The following is a 22,215-nucleotide window of genomic DNA, read 5'->3' on the forward strand; positions in this document are numbered from 1 at the left end:
GGAATAACTTCTACAAATAGTTGTTACCATTCAATAGCCATTACTGAGATAAGCAAATGGATAACATCAGAATAATTTTCAGGTTTAAAGCTTTTGGCAGGTAAAAAACTTTTCTTTACATAGTAAGTGCATCCTAAAATTCCAGCCTTAAAAAACAGTAGTGATGAAAATAAATAGAAGTATGAGATGAAGCTACAGTTACATGAGTGCATGAAGAGATATGAAATGAACCTTAAGAATTATGAAGATAAGCACTATCTAAGAAATTATGGAGAGTAACAGGGATGCTTTAGATCAGTGCTCAGTGATGCACTCACTCTCTTGGAAGGTTAGAGAAGGAGCTGTGGTGGAGCTGCTGGAGTGGGATGCAGTGCTTGGCTGGGCACAGGGCAAGAAAAGAGGGGAAAGCAGTCAGTAACTCTTCCTGTCGTGCTCCACGGAGCCAATGATTTGCTGCCAGAGGAGCTTCAGTTCTGCATTTTCTATGGAATCTCCTATCTCTAGCTTAATAAAACAGAATGGAAATTAAGGAAACTTGGAGGTTGCCTAGTGAGATGTAATGCAAAATATATTTAATATGCATATATGTAAACAATGTGGTAAGTCTTGTCTGCTCTAATATATCTTGACAGGTTTCTCCTTCCTGTTGTATCAAACCAAACAAAAAATTGTATTTCTTATAGTACAAAGCATACAGAATAGCTTCATGCAGGACTATAGGCCTTATCCCAGACTCGGCCTGTCCTGGTCCTCAGGGGCCTGCCTGATGGCTGCAGCTGGGGCTGCCCTGGTACCGTACCCCCTGGCTTCTCTGCTCCTGGCTGCCCTCTGCTCTGCAGCTGTGTTATATTGCCTTTGGCTCCAGGCTCCCTGGCGCAGAGGGAGCAGCTGGTCCTTGCTGTGCCCTGGCAACTATCTCTGCCTTTGGTTTCCCTTTCAAGTTTGATGAATTATAGCTTCACTGGCCTTTCTGGATTTGTTTTCTCCTACTAAATTGAGGATTCTTACATAGAAGACATGGAGCATCTCATTATAGCACAGCGCCTCATAGGCTGAAGGAGCCAGAGAAAACACTTCTGCTTTCATCTGTGAGAATTCTTTAATTTCTTCTTTCTTTAAAATACGATGGGGAAACTTATGATGAGCTTTTGTACACTGGATCGGAAAGAAAGATTATTCCTGCATTGGAAACTCTTGTGTTGGTTTGACTCCATGTATTTCTGAATTAAGAATCCAGTTTATTCTAATTTTTTTTGGTTTGAACTACAGATTTTATTTTTTTTTCATCCATCTGTGACAACATAAGAACATCTTATTTTTCTCTCTTGTATGTCAAATGTGGGTTCATTCTTGGTAGCAGAAGAGAAGGAACCCTGTATTGATGACTTTTTAGGAACTGAAGAAAAAATATTAACTCTTTATTTACTACTTGGTGTCCTCTTAAATCTTTGAAAATAAAATTGTACTTTGTGTAGGGCTAGAATGCCACAGGCTGGTGAAAATGCTGCAGTCTTCAAATACTCCAAATGCTTTGTATGATTGTATCTATTTAGAATATGTTCATTAAGGGAACTTGGCTTATAGCTCCATCTTTTCTTCCAGATTCTTTCTTATACTGAACATAACGTCAAAGGGAGAGCGTTTTCTTAGGCTACCTTTGCGGTTTTTACACAGAGTTAAGACAAGAGTGTGCATAGGCTTGGAAGAAAAAGAAATTAAGATTTCTAAGTAGACAGAAGTCATATGTGGATTAGGAAGTCTTGTGCTTGAGCCTGGGAAAATACTGAAGTGTATCTGTACTTACCATATAGTCGTTTTCATTTAGTCATCAGCCTGTATTGGTGTCCTTTTGGCCCATGGTCTGAACCAGTAGGCTGATCTTAGGTTCTTATTTTGTATAAAAGTTTTTCTACGTGGAATATTTGCTTAAAGCTATTGAGGTTTTTTTACATTGTGTTGGAAGAGGGTGGCTCCAGGACAGTTTTGAATGTTTTCCCTTTATACTCTTTCTTCTCACAAAATTATTATGTCAAAGTGCAGCTTTTGCTAGCTGAAGAAAACTTGTCAGTTGCTGATCTATGAGTCATCAAGTAGAACCTGTTTGAGTGTGGAGCTATTCATACTTGCAATAAGCGATGCATCATTTTGCTTTCTTAGAACTCCTGCCTTAGGACTTAAATCTCAGCTGCTTTTCTTGGTCCTGTGTTTCAGGCAATAGATTTCAGCCAATATTGCATTTTAATAACATCAGAAAAGGAAGAAAACTCAATAAGCAATTTCTAACTAAAAAGAATTAATAAACTGTTTATGACAGGCTTGCTTCTGTATGTGAAGGATGATATAGAGAAGAATTTAAAATAATGACAGAGAGGTGTTTAACCATAGTTGATGAATCCTTAAGCCACTAATTTGCAGAAGCTGGGAAATCATGTAAATGGAAAGACCACTTTGTATTTGCCCAATTTCTTAGACTTTTTACTCAAGCAACTGCTCTGTTGGCAGAGGCAGAATAGTGGGATACCCAGTCTCTGATACTCCCAGGAGATCCATAAGCATTTAGATGGTGTGGGTCTTTACAGCTGCTTTTGTATTCTGACAAGGGACTTTCATGAAACTTCTTTTTACCATACCTGCAGAAGAAACTAATTAGAGGAACAAGGGCCTTTCTGCAAAATTTGAAGCCAGACTGGCTGTTGTATTCTGTTCTTTGGAATATATATTTACTTTTTCACAGTGTGTTGTACTGCATCTTGAGCTTTTAGTAATTAGGAAGTTGAATTGGCTGGTTTGTAGAAGCACTGCAACGTATGCTCTAGTATAAAACGTTAATTTGGAAATAAAAAATAACTCAGATAGCTGATAGATATGTCATACATATCTCTTGCAGCACTAAAGACAGTCCAGAAGAGGCAAAAAGGTTTTCTCCCTTTTTCAGCCCATCTGGCTAAGAAATATGTCTTTCCCCAAAGTCTCTTCATTAATATTTGGGAAACAGTAACTGTGGTTATCCAAAAATTTCTGATAATGAGAATGAAATTTTTACTTTTATTTCAAAGTTACTAGTGGGGATCCACTAGTTCTTCCCATGGAGTTGCTTTATTGAGTTGACTATTTTAAGCTTATTATCTCCCACTGATATTTGGGTTTTTTATTGCTAGAATTTTCTGTACTCAGAAATGACAAAAAAAGCCAACAACTGTCCAAAAACATTATTATAATAGCCCTCAAGAAATATGAGTGGAGCAAAAAGAAAAAAAGAACTTTAAATCCTATGTATATAGTTGACCATATTTTAGGAATACAATTAAGTAATATTTTTTTCAGATGTTTCAATAATCTAGATTTTTTTTTCCTAATATTGAAGAGGAAAATATAATCTGTAAATAATTTTATTAGATTTTAAAAAAAATGCTACATTTTCTTGTTATAATCTAAATGTGTAGCATTTTTACCATTCAATAAAATACAGAATTGGTTCATCTAGAAGCAGACATAAACTAAAGCAAAACATTGAGCAGGTGACTGAATAGCTCTTCTGCTTCCTTCACCCTACTACTTTAGAAACAGTATTAATTCCCTTGATTAATATGCTGGAGTGTACTGAGGTTCTGGAATAGATGGTTCATTATGAAAATTGCCTCATAAGAATAAATGAAAAAAAGATTTAGAGTTTTTTTCACCTCTAATGCTCCATTTAGGCAGTAAACATCTAATCATGTTGAGGGCTAGAATATAGTTGATCATACAAATAAAATAAGGTGGGGGCTGAAAATGTGTTCTTGGGAAAAGCTGGTATACTGTAGTTCATGGGAAAAATATTAATGTATAGGAATAGTTGTTATACTCGGAGATCCTGGAAATTGTAATAGTATTGAAAATAAGTATTAAAATGAGACTTTACTGACAAAAGTATCAAAAGAAAATCAGGTTGATACAAATTTATCCTCATAGTTTACTATTAAAAGGTTTTGGTGCTAAAAAGGTACAGTGATAATAAAATATAGCCATGAACAAGATGTGTTATCTGGAGTGATTTTTGTTATTTGATAAAAAGAGCAAAGTTTTAGAAATATTTCCCCAAGGTGGTTGTGACAAAAACCTGGGCTCCTTATTCAATATAGTTAAATTAATAGCACATTTTATTAGATGGACTGTATTAATTTAATTTTAATTTTTTATTAATCTGACCTCTTAAAAAGTGTCACATTACCATTTTTATTGCTTTCTTAACATACCCAGAAAAAGTAACAAGACTTCCACTGGAGTATCTATTCTCTCTCCATGTTACCACAGCTGGAGTCATCTGGCAAGTTTCAATTAAAATTGCCCTACTCTCATAAGGGATCTCACAGTATCACTGTATACTCTTCTACCACGAGTTTTTTGTAACTAATAAGTTGCAGACTTGCTGATTTTTCAGGATATGTTACAAGACCTTCCTTATAAATCTGTGCTTGAGAGAAGTAGGTAAGTGCAGAGAAGCAGCAAATTGTATACTGGGTTTAGTGATAGCTTGCTAGTCTTCAATCAGCAAATATGTGCTTACAATGTGCACGAGAGATTGTTGTACATATGAAAGCTGTGCTTATGCAGCAGTCATTGGTGTGACTATCACTCATCTGAAGATATCTGTGTGCTGGTACCAACTCAGCTGTGACTTCCTGATGCACAATGTGGGCTAACGTTGTGAGTGGGAGTTTTTCTTACTTGCAGTAGTTTTTGGAGGATGGATGATGGTGAACATTGAAAACACACTGTTAATTCTGTGCAACTCCTGATTTCCCTTTTTGCCTACAAACTACAGAGATTTTTTTTCTAGACCTTTATCTACCAATATGCCTGTGGTGTATGCAATTATGGAACAGATTCAGGTCCCCTATACTATACTTAATTCTAAATAAAACTGATTGTCTAAATAAAACGGGGTATGTATTGCTCTTCATTCCTCTTCAGATAAACAAATAAAGCATGCCATTTCAGGTGCAACTTTGCTTTATTTTGCCATTTTGTTTGTTAGGATAGTGTAAAAATAGTGTAGTCCTTGATATCCTAAGTATGCATGTGCTACAAAAGAATGTTAAATCATTTGAGACTTGTTTGTTCAAGTCCTTAGAAATGGTTGAAAAACTTTCAATAATTGCTGACTAGAGAAAGCTCTTTTTCCATATTGCTAATGTATTTGAATATGAAGTATCTCCTAGAGGCTGTTGAGTTCCTGGTGAACTTAAAAATTAGTACAGCTGTTTCACAACATAGTCTTGGGATATAAAAGTATCTCGTACCTGGTTTCTTGCTGTGTCACATGACCCTGCAGATCTAACAGGCATTGAATTTATGTATGTAGAATGCTTCTAAGTAATGTACAGATCAATATTAAAATAAATAAAAATGTGCTTTGTCTATTCTTTAAGTAGCTTACATGTAAATTCATGTGAAGAAGGAGGCTTCATTCTAGAGTGATGGTGTGAGGTTACCTGTAGTCATGTGCAACTCATCCAAGTTGCTTAGGGACGGTGGCAGTGGTAATCAGCAACAGAACAATAGATTTTTGTATTTATTTATTTTTTGCTTGAGAATTGGGCAAACTTTTTCCTGTAAGGTGAGAGGATTTAGAATGGTAGTAGCTTTCTAGGAATTAGGCAAATGAGTGTCCGAAATATTGTTGTATTGAATGACTCTCAGTAATATAATGGATCCAAATAAAATGTCTTGAATGAACAGAGCACCTTTTAATGGGATGACATGTTAATGCAGTGGTTTACTGCTTAAATCTATTCCCAAGTGTGTGTATTTTTTCAGTATGACTTGATATTTAGTTTAGGAGAGAAATTAACTGCAGTTATAAAAGTTTATTTAGTATATAATAGACAACTTTATTGCAATAACATTATATTATAAGTTACTAAGCATTAAGTTTTAACATACTTAATTAGTTTGATTTAGGAGGTACAGAATCTTATCTGTTTAAACCTGTATCCAGATCTTTCCTGCCTGTGTTTGTGGGAAGCTACATAGATCATTAAGTCTCTTTATTATTTGATTACCCTTCTGCAAAGTTCAAGTATTTCATGGCAGAGTTTCTACCTCTCTCTTTTCAGTGACTTGCCGAATTGCTGAGGACTAAAGCTTTGACATGTTTTGCAGTTGGCATTTCAACTCAGTTCTGTAAATCAAATATTTAAGATGCAGTAATACTTGCTACCTTTAGTAAAGCACTTTGGCATCTGCAATAAAAATAACTGTACATTTATGAGTTGGATGGTGATGATATCTTCATAAATGGTTGCAAAACTCTATCTAGGAGTATTTGGGAAATTATTTCGCATAGTAAACCAAGATTTTAAAAGATTTTTTTAAAAAGATAATGAAGACATATGCTTTTCCAATTAGTGAACTTTACTTGCTTTTTTTGTTATGCTTCATTTTAATAAAATGAACATCTCTTTCTGCTGAACTGTGGGAAAAATGGTTTGCTTTAATTTTTAGCCTAGGTTTATTGCTAAAGCATGTCAATGGTCTTCAAGAATTAGATTTTTCATATTATTCTGAGTTATGGCCCTAATCCAATTATTAAAAGCTAGATGCAAAATATTTGTATAATAAGAAATACCTTAAACTTTTTTGTTCTTCATCTTCATATCTCTAAATTGTACAGTTAAAATTTTAACTGTGTATGTGGTTATTTTTTCTTTTGTGCTTTCAATATTAGGCTGCTGATATCTGTGATCCAAACCCAGTCATGATGCTTATTCTGTGTGTCTACCTATATGAAAGTCTCCCTCACTACTTACCCAAGAACACTATAGAATTTACAGGTGCTCTCCATGCCACTGTTGTTAAACAGGTACTGGTACCATTGAACTTAGATTTGTAGCACTACAAGGTTAGAACACTGTATCTCCATATGTGTTTATACTATGTATATGGTATAACAAAGAATAAGTAGGTTTCATGTCATTTCGCTACCAAATACAGAAGATTGGAAGCATGGATCATCTTATTATTTTTCTCTTCAGGCTTGGGATCTTGAATTCTGCTGCTGTTTTTTTTCCCTGTGCTTGTAAGCACAGAAAGAAAATATCTACAAATCAGACAAATCTGAGCTCAAAAATAGGAATAATAAGAGATTAACAGGCATGGGAGTTCAGTGTACACTGCAAAAAAAGTACTCAGAAAAACTGATGTTGGATAATCTGTGGGAAGTCTATACTCTTTAGGAAGGAAAATGATATACCTAGTTATTTGAAGTACTTTCTTATTTTGTGATATCCTTAATTTGTACTTTGGAATTTAGCTGCATTATATGCTTTTTATACCCTAAATATTGGGGAAAAAAAAAAAAAAAAAGGCTGATTTTGTTGTTGTTGTTGTTGTGATAGGTGTGTCTGAAAAACCCAAGCAGCAAAACTTTGATGTACAACGCCATTCTTGTAGGAAGAGATGCTGATGATTTCTCATTACCTAAAGGAAACACTATCACCATTGCCCCTAAGTAAGTAATGATTTTTTTTTTTTAGCATTATTATTAAGTCTAGCATTATGGAAATATGAACCTACTAATTTAATAGTGATGGAACACTAGGAATATGTTCAACTACAAACAGGGCAAAATTAGTCAGTATAAAGATCAAGCTTTTTCTCCTTAACCTAGAACAAATCCAGAGTAATTTATCAGTGGGACACTTGCATTTTAGCTCAATAGTGCTTTAAGAGCAGAGTACAAGCCTTCAGATCATTACAGGAGTCATTCAATAAATATTTTTGTCCTAATGGATTGAAAGCTTTATTTTTCAGTTTGGATCTGCTGTTTTTACTTTCTTTTTTTTTGCCAAACTGAAGTTAAAATATCTCCTCTGAACTTGATTTGTATTCCTTACATCAATGCATCATGGAAGCATAAGCAGGTAAAAACTCTTTCTTCTAAGATTTCATTGTTTGTGTCTTATTCTTAATTGAAGCATGGCTGGGAATTTAAGAGGCCATGACACAGGTTTGATAGTAGTGTTGGACTGCTTCTTTGTGCTCCCATCCTCTTTCTCTACCAAGATGAAAACTGTTGCAACTGCAGTGTAGTTATTTCTCTGTCTTACATTTCTGAAAGCCATCTATGGATTCTGGAGAGATCTAATTTTGGGAAAACGTTAGGTTGTTAACATTTTTGGTAGTAGAAATAATCCTGGTGATTTCCATCATTCTCTTTTTGTTCACTAAATATGTTTTGCTCTTTCTGTGCTATGTGGTTTTATGACTAGATACAGGAATTTCACTATCTATGCTTAACTAGTGAAGGGACATAGCAGTGGCTATGGCTGTTAGTTAAGAGTTTTTAAGTTTAGACCACAAGTCTATTTAAGATATTCCTTTGCAGATAAAATGGATTAGAGATAGTAAAAAGGAAAACAAAGGTCAAGTTTTGTATAAAAATAACTGTGGAGAAGAAAAATTTCAAATATATGTTGTCAAATTCAAGAAGACTCAACATAAATACAGTGCTCTTTAAGGATGATCATTATTTCAGTATTAAATGACATGCCTACTGTAAATATATGCAAAAGGGACAACAAGCAATGCTATGTTTTCAGCAAGCTGTGCGGCTGATTTAATTCCATTTTCTTTGCACTTACTTCAAATAAGTATTAACATAAAAATGTAATCTTTGGAAATATCATGTGTTTTCTGAAAGGTCATTACCATGGCTGGTTTTCATTTCACATTTAACCCCCCACCTCCCAAACCAAGATACAAGTAAATTTGTACAACCTTGTCATTGAGCTGCTTGGCATTGTAAACAGCAACAAACAGTTGAAAAAATACAGAGAAATAAAAGCTTGTGGAAATGCCAGTCATCCACTGGTGACCTCTGCAGAGTTTATCATAATGTAATTTGTAATCTTGGTCACTAAATGAAAAATAGGTTCTTTGTTATTAATAGCTTTCTTAATATTCTGATGGAAGTGTTTGAGAACACCAGTGGGGTGGTTGGGAGTCTTACAGGAGCTTTATATTAAATCATAATATCACAAGTGAGTTTGGAAGTGGTAGTAACATGAATAATAAACCAACACCTCTGTTTAGTGGATTGTGTGTAGGCTTATTGCCATTAGTGCTGACTTAAATTCAGTTGTATAAGGTGAAGAAAAAAGGTAGAGGATTTGTAGGAGAGAATGTTCTGCTTCCTTTCGAAAGGATGCCTTCAGAGAAACTCAGAAATGAGGTGGGCTTGTAACGGACTTTGGCCTAAATAAAAACTGAGGGAGAATTTTCAGTATATTCAGTAAGAGGTTTGATGTGAATTAGTAAAACTTAATGGAGTTGTTTTTTGACAGGAATGTTAACATCACTGACTATAACCTGTTTAGGAATAAAAGAAGTTCAAAATAGCTGGAAAAAGGAACTTCACATTAGTTATTTGTACTACTTTTAGAGGTAAATAACCCATAACTATGAGATTGGAGGCAGATGAATCAATGTGTTAAAAACCACTGAAAATTAGGAAAGCCTACTTCTTATATCGGAGAACAGGAGTTATACTTTAAAAACAGGAGTTATACTTTAAAAAACTGAGTATCTGTAATCATTCAGACAACTTAAGGTCAGGTATCTCTGCAGACTTGTTCCCATGAGTTGAAACTGTTCTTTATGAATCTATGAATATTATATATAAATATGGATATGCCTTCACCACTAGTTCATCTTTCACTGCAAGCTAGCTTGATGCTAGCCAGCTTCACCCCACCCCCCACCCCCTGAAACAACAGGTACTTTAGATAAAAGTAATAAACGAGAAGCAGTTAAAAATAACAGCTGTTGCCTTGTGAAGACCTACTGCAGGGCTCCAGTCAAGTTGTAAAGCTTGTTTTGCTGAAGTTTCAGAGTAAAAGGTCAAGGGAAATATTAGCAGTTTAGAGAAAATTCACTCATGAGAGTTCGGGCAATTACAACTGACAAGATGAACCATAGCCTTGACAGGGAGGCTAAAGAAACTGAAACTTGTCAGTCTTCTGTCTGGAAAGCTGGAAGACTTTTAAGAGATATCATGCATACAGACCTGTCTCTAATTATCCACCAAACAGAAATATTCCTATATTTAGAAGTAACTATAATTGGATTTAAGATGACTGTGAGTCGTTATAATTACTAATGAGGAATAAGTGTGACTGACTAATCCTGTTGGACCTACTGGGTGAGCACGTTTGGCACAGAGGTTTTTGTAGATGGAGGCCCAGTTCAAAAGAGCTGTGTATGCTTTCCAGGAGAGGTGAACTACAGGAAACTGGTAAGCTAAACAGATCAGGGAAAAAAATGAGCAGAAAGGCAAAGGATAATGAAGAGAAGTTACTGAAATATATTAGAAAGCGGTGATGCAGCATTAGCTTAGAGATGCCAACAATTTTACACTAATAATAATAAGAGGCAGGAACATGTAATGTATGTATGTCTGTGTTTTCAAAGAATCAGGACAATGTACGCTGTGGTCCATTACTAGCTGGAGAAAGTCATAAATGGCTGTGGTGGGTTAAACTTGGCCAGCTGCCAGACACCCACCCATACACTCTTTCACTCCCTTTCCTCAACTGGACAGGGCAGAAAAAAATTGCTGAAATGGTTTGTGGGTTGACATAGACAGGGAGACTCCTTACCAGTGACCAACACAGACAAACCAAGTTTGACTTAGAGGAACTTGTTTTAATAATTTTCAATTAAAATAGACTTTTTTAGTGAGAAACAAAGATAAAAATTAAAACATCATTTCATCTCTTCCCCACACGCTTCTCCTAGTCTGTTCTAGAGTTCTCTGCCTTCTTCCCCAGCCACTCTGAATTGCACAGAGGGTAAGTGGGGAGCAGGTGGCTGCAGTCACTTCATAACAGTTCCTCTCTGGAACAAGATTATAGAGTTGAATTTTCCCTTACTTTGCATTGACATTGACACAAGCAAAGAGTGAAAAAAATTAAGCAACTTTTTGTTTTCCCTGATGCTAGCTTTGCCACAGAAGACAAGTTCACAATTAAGTCAGATTTCTCTGCTGTTGCAGGAGGCAGAGGGCAAAGATCAGGCAGAATGTTCCATAAGTTCCGTTCCCCTGTCATTCCTCTTGATGACAAGAGCAGAGCAGACTCCTATAAACTTGATCCTTAAAGTGGCTTTGGGAGTGGATGTCTCCAGCAGTATACTTCTCTGGGACTCTGCAGTCTCAGGATGCATTTTCCAGGATGTTTTGAATGGCAGAGCAACTTAGGAGTCTCAGACTCTGGGGGACTTAGTAGCTCTTCACTGTCAAAAATGGTAATGTCTTGAGGCTCTGCAGCAGCAACATGAAAGCCGTAAGAGCCAGGTTTTCAGAACTTCCAGGATTTCATCATTGTTTCTCAGAACTGAGGTCCTAAGGCTTTTGGCATGAGGAAGATCTCTGGGCAATATCATACTCCTTTATCCTGGGTGTTAAGCCTAGAGGTCTTGCTGCATTAATTCTATTACCTGTAGTCACCCTTTCTGCAGTTTAGTGAGGTTTTTCCAGTTCTGCTGTATCCTTTTTGAGGTAAAGAGGTGCAAACAATAATTAAGGTTTGAGCACTTTGGATGGTATCTGGTGACCTAATAGTGCTCTATGTTGTTGTCTGTTGCTTTTCTAATTATTCCTAACACTTCATTTACTTTACTGGATGTTTCCCAGAACTGTGCTGATGTTTTCATGAAACCATCTGTTGCAAATCCCAAGTTCTCAATGATGAGTTATAATGTCTTGGAGGCCGTAATTTTGTGTAAATGCAGAACTGCTTTCCCTGTGTACATCTCTTTACAACTATGTACACTGAATTTCCTTGTCATTTTGCTGTTTCATAAGGTCTTGCAATCTTTGCACTTCAATCTTTGTGCTTACAACCTGGAGCAACTTGAAACACCAGTAAACTTCCTTACTTTCCAGGTATCACAGACCCTTGAGGACTCCAGTAATGGCCTTCCTACTAAGGAAAAAGTGTTAGTTCCTACATTATGTTTCTTGTCTTCTTTCCTTGCTTCTTTCCTGTTTGATAGTTTCCTTGTAAGTCTATAACAAAAGGACTATGTTATAATTAGATGAATTAAATCACCCTTGATCATGCTTTTGTACTCCTTTAATGAACTCCCATAGGTTTATAAGGCAGGACTACATTTTACATGTGTTGACTCCTGCCAGCTAGATGTCATTTATGGAGATCTTGTTTATAGTAGATATTGTATATACTGATCCTGTTCTTTTATTCTTTATAATTATTGCTAGTACATTGCATGATATAGATTTGAGGCTTAAAGGTCTGTTAGTCTCCTGATCTTCCCCAAATTTTAAGATATTGGTGTTCTATTTATCACCATCCAGTTCTTAGGTCCCAAGGTAGTTTCAAATAAGAATGCTATGGATATACCTTTGTGGTGCTTTTTTTCCCCCTGCTTCATAATAAGAATGAGATAAAGGACCTCCCAGAAACTTCCCTTGACAGCAGCTGTCATCCAGGGACAAATCCTGCCACTGCTCCCATCAAAATAAACTTAAGAGAATTTCTGCCATAGTTGTGATTGCTCAACTTACATGACAAGATGTTTGCATTGAGTTGAAATAATAACAGGTACTTGAAAAAGTAGCTGTTATTATGAAAGTCGTGAACCAAATGTAAATTAACATGATTCTGTTCGAGACATGGTATGCTGATTGCTATTACACTACTTCACCACTTACTTGTGTAACTGTATACACATACAATACATAACAGGCATATTTTACATACCTGTGTTAGTTGATTGTCTCTGCTTTAGAAATTCCCAGTTGGCAGAAGACCAATAAATCACACATAGTTTTCCTCTGCAATCTATTTTAATTCTCTTTCAGGCTGCACAGTTCCTATTAATTGGTTAATGGGGAAGGCTAATTTGGGTTGGGGAGAAGCTTCCTTTTGACTTCAGTCTGAGATAGTCTGCTGTCTCTTCCAAAAAGACAAGTAACAAATCGGCAGTTTAGAAATATAACCTTTTCCTATATTTTAAGAATTCCTTTGAAGTATTATTTAAGTAATTGCAGCTTGAGTAAATTAAGAGATGCCAAGGTTTTCCTATAGCTTATTTTATCTCTGCCATCTCTTTCATACATGTTGGGGGGTAAATTTTAAAGTTTCTTTAACTACACAAAATGACATTACAATAAAAGTATAAAATAGCCAGCTGACCTTTTGGTATGTATTTTGAGATATTATACTTGCAGCTCCAAAAATATAGCTCTTTCTGTTGAGAGAGACCTCTCTCTACTCTGGTCATATGTGTAGAAAGGAAATTCTACTGTTCTTTTGCTTTTGGAACAATCCTACACACTGATTTTTCTTACCTTCATGCCACGTTGAGATACTAATCTCAAAATCAAAGAGTGATTTTGAGAGCTTCAAAATGTGAGCTTCAGCCAGTCAACTTTTCTTATTGTTTTTGCTTAGTTACACAACTAATGCAAATCAAGTCTAAACTTCACTTTTATTTAGTCTAAACTCTTATTCCATGTGGTCTCCCCTTTTCCATTTTCCCATTAGAGAACTGAGCTGTTGCCTCTATAAAGAGAGCTTTGGTTTTTCCACCTAATTACTTATCTTTACTAATTATTCTGGAGGGTTTTTTTACTAATTTCTTTCTTAATCTTCAATGAAGATTTGATTAAGAACATCTGGATCTGCCTCACAACATGCATAACAAGATGTCTGTTTAACTCACAAAAACCTATTCAAATAGGGTAGCATAAAGTAAATCAGTTGTTAACTTAGGGTTATGCTATAAAGAGAACTTCCTGTGCTAGTGTGCGTGTAAGAAAAATTAAGCTACATACTGAGTTTATAAAAAGCAATAAGGACTCAATATTGTTCTTTTTCTATCTATATAGTTCTTTTAATAGAATGTTTTAAGGTGCTTTTAGGCAGAAGATTGAGCTACAACAAACTATTTCAGAAGAAACAAATTACTTTCTTCTCTAGCCACCTTCCCTTACAATGACTCTAGAATGTGCTCCTGAAGTGACATCTCTGAGTAATTTCTGAATCGCAATTTTGTGCCTGCCTAATTAAGTTATTATTGTTGTTGTTATTCCTAGGAGGCAAACAAGTATAAATGTGGAATTCACCAGTCGTTTTCTGCATCCTGCTGAAGCAGTGTTACTACTGATCTCAAAGATTGTGGGTGGAATAGGTGGTGCCACAATGACATTCTCTCTGAAAGCTGAAGTCAAGCATATTGAGCCTGCTGTAAGTTTATGGGTGTATGATTAATACTGTCACAAAAACATTTTTAATCTGTACATTGTATCAAACAAGTGAACAAAAGTGTGAGTTACCATCAGCATTAGCTTTTGACCTATGAATTTTCAGGTTTCCAATATTAGCCTATGTACTTGCAGAGAAAAGCCTGAAGGAATATCTAAGACCCCAAAGGATATAAATCACGCTTAGATCCTGAGTAAATTAAAGAAGTTGTAGTGATTGCTTTGAAAATAAATCTGGAGCCCCTTCAGCATATGAGTGCTTTTGGAAATTCCATTGTGGAGGCAGTGATATGCTTCGTCCTAGTTATTTCAGTTGTCAGATGTAGACGGGCAATAAACTTTTGTTAATGTTGCGAGGTTATTTGTCCTTTTTGTCTTTAGAAATTCTGTAGATTTAAAATATATCCCAGAAATAGAGCAGAGATAGGCATGTGTTCCAGCATTTGTTATCAAACATTCATTGAGCAGATCTGGATACATCCTCTTCTGAACTTAGATGGTGTTTATGTGATTGTCGCTGTGTCTCTGTGTCTCTGTCTCTCTCTTTTAACATGACACTCTTTATTCCATAGCAATAGACAAAGAAGGTTGGGCAAGATAAAAAAAAAAAAAAAAGAGGACATGTAAAGATAAGAAGGAAAAAAGATGATAGTTTGATTCTTGGCCCTGTGCTGTCGTTTGGAAGACCATTTAGAATGTGGTGCATGTTAAAAGAAATAGGCTCTTTAACTGTTCTTTGCTGGCAACAAAACCTATCATTTAAAGTATGTTAATTTTGTAGTCACCAATGGTCAAACATATGGTTTTACTCTTCTTTGTAATATTTTCCTATTTGTTTATGTATTATACATGAATGTAGTTTTGCAACTTTTTCATGTTGATACAAATTTTTGTTCTGTTTTAGGATATATTAAAATGCAGATCTCCATGCTATGAGCTGAAGAAAGTTATCCTAAGTGTTACTAATCCCTTCAGAACTGATGGCATATTCAGGTAGACAATGCTGTAAAGACAAATCATTAATAATCAATCTGTTTTATCAACTCTTTTCCATAACTTTCTTCTTCTCCTTGAACATCTAAAACCTTGAGATTAACTTATAGGAATTTACTTTACCAAAATTGTTACAAGCACTATGAAGTGGAAGCTTATCATAATGAATAAAGAAGATAAGTAAACCTTAATTGAAATCCGTCTCAATGTAAGCAATAAAGCTAGAGCTTTAATCAAATAGAGTTCATGAACCTTGCTTGTATTTTTGTGTTTGGCTGAGGTCCAGCATAATTCTAAAGAGAAACAAACCATGTTAATAGTTGGTTATTTTTTCCTGAATCTGCTTTATCCTGCTGTTTAAATTATTAAGCATGCAAAATTAAAAAACACATGCTTTTGCCTTGGGGCTTGCATCACTATCAGTTAATCTAATTTTTCATTTGTATTCATCATGGATGTAACAACTGCAAATTTATAAAGGTTGCTTTCATTAATATAAATGAAATATAGTTCTGTGCCACTTTAAAATCTGTTTGTGATCTGACTCCATGTTTTGTCTTCAGTCTATACAGCTAACTATTGGTTCATGTCATTCATTTATTTACAAGAACCATTTTCCATAGTATTTTTAACTTGTTTTACTGATTTGTTTAATATATGTGTTGCACAGGCTGCAAATTAAATTTCTCTTTCCCCACAGAATGAGTTTGGTCTAGAAACTGGTAACAGAATTGTTTTCACTGCTCCAGCAATGTGCTGTGGTGTGAGCCTTGTATATGGGAATTATATGAGTGTACTTAGCTTTTGATGTTTTTGAAAGTCCTTGAGGTGGTCAGTGAGGCTGCCTGCAATCAGGTCTATCATGTGGGTAACTCTCTTGGAAAGAATAGATTAAAGGCGATTAGGTAATTTAGTTTCATGTATATAATTAGAAAGCTACTTGACAAATACTTGTAATTATTAATTTGAGCAACATTTGAATTAGTAATCTAGAATAAAAGATAATATCACATTTCCAGTCTTTTGAACCATCTAGCGTTCCATCAGGGGGTGCATTGCTTAACTGCAAATAGCACTAGGAAACACACTTGTGATACCAAGGAAGTAGCTCCTTTATAGAAAACTGGGCTGAAAATCTTAAAATTAGGTATATAATGTGGTAATATTTAAGAAAAGGACAAAGTAAAATTATGAACACATCTTTGTACTCATATCAAATATGTAGCAAATGTCACATACAGAATTTACAGCTTTTGGAAGTACTCTAAATGAATCCTTGCCTAGCATTTGGCTATTTCTTAATGTTACCCATTCTATCAACTACATAACCTATTCTGGTTTTCACAGTTCCTAGCCTTTAATAGTCATGTATAAATATATATTTTAAAGATTACTGAATGTTTGTACTTCATTAAGAAAAAATACTCAAATACTTTTAAAATTATCTATTACATTTCTTTGTGAAATACTGTAGCTATTTCTCTCCTGAGAACAGGAAAGTATTTCTATAAGATACTATAATAAGGAATGATCATTATTATTTTGTTAAATAGCAGATTCAACACTTGAGCAGAGAATCAACTAATTCTTATGTAAATTGCAATGACTATTGAAAATTTTAAATTCAGATTCACAGCTAGTGCTAAGCTAGTTGACATTGGCTTCTGTTATTTTTACTATGAACCCTGTAATCTTCCTTCTGTTTTTACTGACATCTAAGAGTGCAGAGAAAATGCAGAACTGTAGTTTAAAATGAATGAATTATGTGTGCTGGTGCCATGTAACAGAAATGGAATATCCAATACCTAGAATGGAAATAACATGTCCACAATAAAAGGAGGGAAGATCAGAATCTTCTAGGAAAGACTAAAGTGAAGCAGTTGCTTCTGGTTTGTCAGGGAAATCATATTTTACTCTATCTTAAAAGATTCATTATTTACAAAAACAAAATAAAATTAACTGAGCTTTCTACCTTAAAATGTAAATGAACCTATTATTCAATAATTTAATTTAGTACAGATTATAGTATAAGTTGTATTTAATAAAATTATTTCCAATTAAAATATGTATATAATTTGCCTTAATATTGAAATGTGCATAATTCTTCTGTTTTTCAATTTCTCATTTTCTAAAATTTTTTGAAAAATAATTGGTCTGCATCTCATGACATGGCTGTGGACTGGGCCTGCAGTTACAAATCAGGCTGTGGTTTACAATGTTTCCTAATAACCCTTCAATAAGTGTCTCAGAATTTTGCACACTTACATGAGCTTTAAAATTTGCAAGGTCTAAATTGCGCAAAACATTTTAAGTTATTAAATAAAGAAGAATTAATAAATTGAATAAGCATTTTTAAAAATCTGTTAAAAATTATAGTATATATAAATATCTCCAGTTGAAAATAATAAGCTTCTTTACCAAGCCTTCTTTTAAAAGTTAGAATAAGCTGAATTTTGTCTTAAAATGCAGTGATTATGTGTATTTGCCATACTCCAGGGTCATTTTGCTGGAATCCACAAGTTACTCAATGAAGCCAGAGCAAGTATATCAAGCCAGGCAAGTAAAGCAAGAGCAAACATTCAGGTAAGTTCTAAATGGCAATTGCTTATTATAATAGGTTGAATTATACAATTCTGTTAGCATTAGGTCTTTGTGTATACCTGTTGTAAAGAGCTATAGGTAAGGACATGGAAATATCGTAGAATTATGTAACATTGAAAAAATACTTTACAGTTAACTTAGTGGAAAAAAGATAAATAAGGTGTAAAAATTTTCTGAATTTCTTCTTGAACTTTGTATTCCAAGTAGTTTCTTTTGTCAAGGAAAGAGTTAAGTTTTAAGAACACTTGTATTTACTTACAGATAGGATAAAGAAAAAAACAGAGATCTAAAAGGCTCCATTGTGTCTCTGTGTAATACAGGTTATGAGATACAGCATTAATACATGTTCATTCAGAAAATATGGTTTAGAAATACACTATCAGGAGTCATCACAATTCTGATTAATATTTGATATATTAGAAATTTATCTATACTAATCTATCTATGCTATACCACCTTTTTTGGACAACTCCTGTTTTACTTCCTATCTTACTCTTTGTTCTGAGATCACAAACTGTCCCACAGAATGTGAAAAGTGGCAAGTATCTTAGATGTGAGTTTTGTGTTCAAAGATCTCAGTATTTTCAGTAAGTAGTTCTTTGTGTCCTTTCTCTCTCTCATAAAACATTTGCTTGCTTCTGTCTTCTAAAATTCATTGATGAAGTTGCCGCTCTGTGGACTTAAGATTTCCCCACGGTGTCTGGCAATTATTATTTTTCTTTTTGCCTCAGTAATATATAAAAACTGGAACTGGAAGGGACTAAAAAGATTACCTAGTGACTTCTGCTCCAAATACAGGAAGCAAAGTAATTTGCCTTTTCTGAGAATTTCTTGGATGGAAAACAGAGTTATCGTCTTGTTTGGACCCTGGACTGAAGAGTAAAGGCACACCATAGCACATGTATAGCTATGATATGATGATGTATGTGGACTACCTATGTTGATTGCATAGGTGATTTTGCTTTTGATCTTGATTTTTGGCATACCTCATAACATGGCAAGCCCAGCCTCTTTGTGGTATTATGTAGGAAAAGGTAACTGACAACTGAGAGAAGATAGCTACTGAACTTGCTGGTGCACAAGTATGGAAGTGGATGGGAACTAAAAGACCTTTAGGGTCCCTTCCAATCCAAGCTTCTGTGACTCTGTGATTCCAATTAGTAGTACAAAGTTGAACCAGTTAGACTAAACCATAGCAAGAATGAATTGGAAGTATTCACACTTGCTTTTGTCTTAACCAGATCTTTTGTACTAAGCAATTGAGAGGTACCTTCCTGAACTAACCCTTTGCTGCTGTAACTCACTCCTGCAAAAATTTTTGTTCATTTAATGCACAGTAAAATAACCTTGCTTTGAAAGGGACAAGTTGTGCTTGCAACAACAACAATAACCAGCCAACCAAAACCCCAAAAACAAAATCAAAAACTCCAAACCCTAAACAAATGAGAGGCAGTTTGTGAATTTGTTTGGTCGCCCCCTCCCGCCCCGCTTAAACTGATTCACATATAATACCTGAGTTATCAGACTTAGAGACATGGTCCATGTTGTGATATAAAGTGCTTAGCCTTACAACTTGACTGCTGATCCTTTGCCATTTTGTCTACACAGCACATGCATAAACTTGTTGCTGAAGCTTGTCTTGCGTTCTTCAGTGATATTTTTCATACAGTAGACTTTGGTGTTAATACAGAGTGGAATGATTGGTGCATAAGTTGTGCTAGGACGCTACTGTGGGTTTAATACCATAGGATCATAGAATCATTTGGGTCAGAAGAAACCTTTAAAGATCATTTAGTTTCAAACTCCTGCCATGGGCAGGGACATCTTCCACTGGATCAGGTTGCTCTAAGCCCCATCCAACCTGACCTTGAACATTTCCAGTGATGGGGCATCCACAGCTTCTCTGAGCTACCTGTTCCAGTGCCTCACCACCCACAGAGTAAAGAATTTCTTTATATCTAAGTTTTAGTTTAAAACTGCTACCCCTTGTCCTATCACTACAGGCCCTGGTAAAAAAATCCTGCTCTATTTTTCTTACGCTCGCTCTTTAATGCTGAAAGGCCACAATAGGGTCTTCCTGTAGCCTTCTCTTCTCCAGGCGGAACAACCCCAAATCTCTCAGCCTGTCTTCATAAGAGAAGTGTTCCATTCCTTTGATCATGGCACTCCTGTCGACCAGCTCTAGCAGGTCCATGTCTTTCTTGTGCTGGGGACTCCAGAGCTGGATGCAGTACTCCAGCTGGGGTCTCACCAGAGCAGAGGGAGACAATCACTTCCCTTGACTTGCTGGCCATGCTTCTTTTTATGCAGCCAAGGAGATGATTTGTTTTCTGGGCTGTGAGCCCACATTTCTGGTTCACAGCTAATTTTTCATTCACCAGCACCCTCAAGTCCACCTCCAAAGGGCTGATTTCAAGCCATTCATCCCCCAGTCTATGCTGATGCTGGGGATTTGCCCAATTCAGGTGCAGCAAACAGTCTGTATAGACTTATTTTATAGCAGCTTTAAGCTATTTTGTCTAATCCATTTCCTTGTTTCTCTGTATATTGAAAGGGGATGTACTGAGCTAGACTGTGAGTATAACCATGCTTCTTATACCCTCCAGATCTTAACTACATTCCTTTTGTTCTTATTATTGAATGAGATGCCATTTCTTTTTGTTACAGAAGAATGAGACACAATGTTCATGTCTTCCACAATACAGTTGTATTTCCCTTTCCTTTCACTTATCTGCAGATGCTTTGTTCATTGGGGTGAGAAAAAATTTCTAGAGGGAGATGTTCAATACCGTGTCAGATGTGCAATGAGTTTCTCTGTCATTCAACTCTGAAAATAGGACTTATTGATGTATAGTTCAGCTCAGTGAAGAAATGTGTTGTAGTTTGTATGTTCTCAATGTGTAACGTATTGCCATGTAATATGCTTATTATGGTTTTTTTTCACAAAGCTTTTGAGTAATTTGTTAATTTTACAGTGAATCTTCTGCTGTAGTCTCTGTTTTTGCAATCATGACTTTGCAGTCATGCATTGAAAGAGATGATGTTTTATATAAAATTTGTATTTTTATATTTTTATGTGAGATACTTATTTGTAAGTACAGAATAAATATTTTTTTGTACTCGCATACCTCAGAGATAATTTTCCTTTCTGAAAACTGACCTTTAAGTATAGGTATTAGAATGAGTCTCCAGGGTAATATATTCTGAGAATTTTAGGAGTCCATTTATTTAAGGTTGTGATTTTTCCTTAGCCCACTAAGATTAACTATTTATTTTGAGAGACCCAATAACTATCAAATGCTGTATGTAATAATTGTTTGCTATAGCTGGTTCATCAAATTTTATTGTTAGGGGAGAATGACTTTTATGTGTGAATAATATTAAAACTGAGTCTACAGCTGAAACTTGCAATATTTTTTTTGAGAGATATTACAGTGTAGTTTTCAGCATCTATGAGCTCTGTGCTTGTAAATTAAACAGAACTGTCCTTCCATAAATGTAACTGCACAGTTTAAACTCCTGTCAACAATGGTAGGAATTCTTTGTGAAGAAGGATAGAAAAAGATATAAATAAATTCATATAAAGGAAATATGATCATAAGCAGCACAGTTTGCTTTGGGGGAATGGGAATAAGCAAAGATTTTGTTGTAAGTTGTTTTTTCAAGTGTATCTGTTCTTTTCAAATACACTTGAGAAGCAACAGAATGGTGTTTAACTTAAGATTCATCCCTTTCACTGCTTTCTCAGACAAACCCTTGATTGCATTAGGTTCCTTGTGAATGATTAACTGCACTGACAGCAAATATAGATCATTCCTGCAGCCTTGGTGTAAAAGAGGTACAGAGGGACAAGCTTTGCTGTTTGTGGACTTTCTCATCCTTTCTTTTCAGGGCTATAAACTTCTGGAAATGAACCTTGTACACGAGCTAAGTTAACTGAAACAAGAAGAGAATTATTTTTAGTAGAAATTGCTCAAAGAGCTTTTATGAGATTTGATTCTTCCTAGCATGATCATGAACTACATATTAACATGGGGATTTTACATCCTTAATTCCTCATTATGCGGTATAAATTCACCAAATACTTCCTCAAAGAGCCAAGAGTAAAACTAGCCTTTGTACAGAAAATTGAAAATTATGTTTATATTATGTGACAAGAAATGTTGTAAACCATGTGTACAAAAGTAAATGTCAAGTGTTTGGATATGTTTGAGTTTTTTAAATAATAATTCACATGGAGAAAAAAAAAAGAGGAAAAAATCTAAGGAATATTTTAGAGAAAAAATATTTTAGGTAATTAATTTCCACTCCAATATTAAAAAGGCAATGATTTTGAGAATGGCAAATGCAAG

At 35.1% G+C, this 22,215-nt stretch overlaps 1 protein-coding gene across 1 annotated transcript in view; it reads left to right on the forward strand.

The window, feature by feature from the left end:
- CFAP47 (cilia and flagella associated protein 47) overlaps positions 1-22,215 on the forward strand; it is a 342,925-nt gene that overhangs the window by 108,473 nt on the left and 212,237 nt on the right. The window contains exons 36-40 of the mRNA XM_037377932.1: positions 6,710-6,844; positions 7,380-7,492; positions 14,102-14,252; positions 15,174-15,262; positions 17,759-17,845. Coding sequence (XP_037233829.1) covers positions 6,710-6,844; positions 7,380-7,492; positions 14,102-14,252; positions 15,174-15,262; positions 17,759-17,845 — 575 coding nt within the window. The remainder of the gene's footprint in view (positions 1-6,709; positions 6,845-7,379; positions 7,493-14,101; positions 14,253-15,173; positions 15,263-17,758; positions 17,846-22,215) is intronic.

The sequence above is a fragment of the Falco rusticolus genome, chromosome 2, assembly GCF_015220075.1.
Source record: "Falco rusticolus isolate bFalRus1 chromosome 2, bFalRus1.pri, whole genome shotgun sequence".
Lineage (NCBI taxonomy): Eukaryota > Metazoa > Chordata > Aves > Falconiformes > Falconidae > Falco > Falco rusticolus.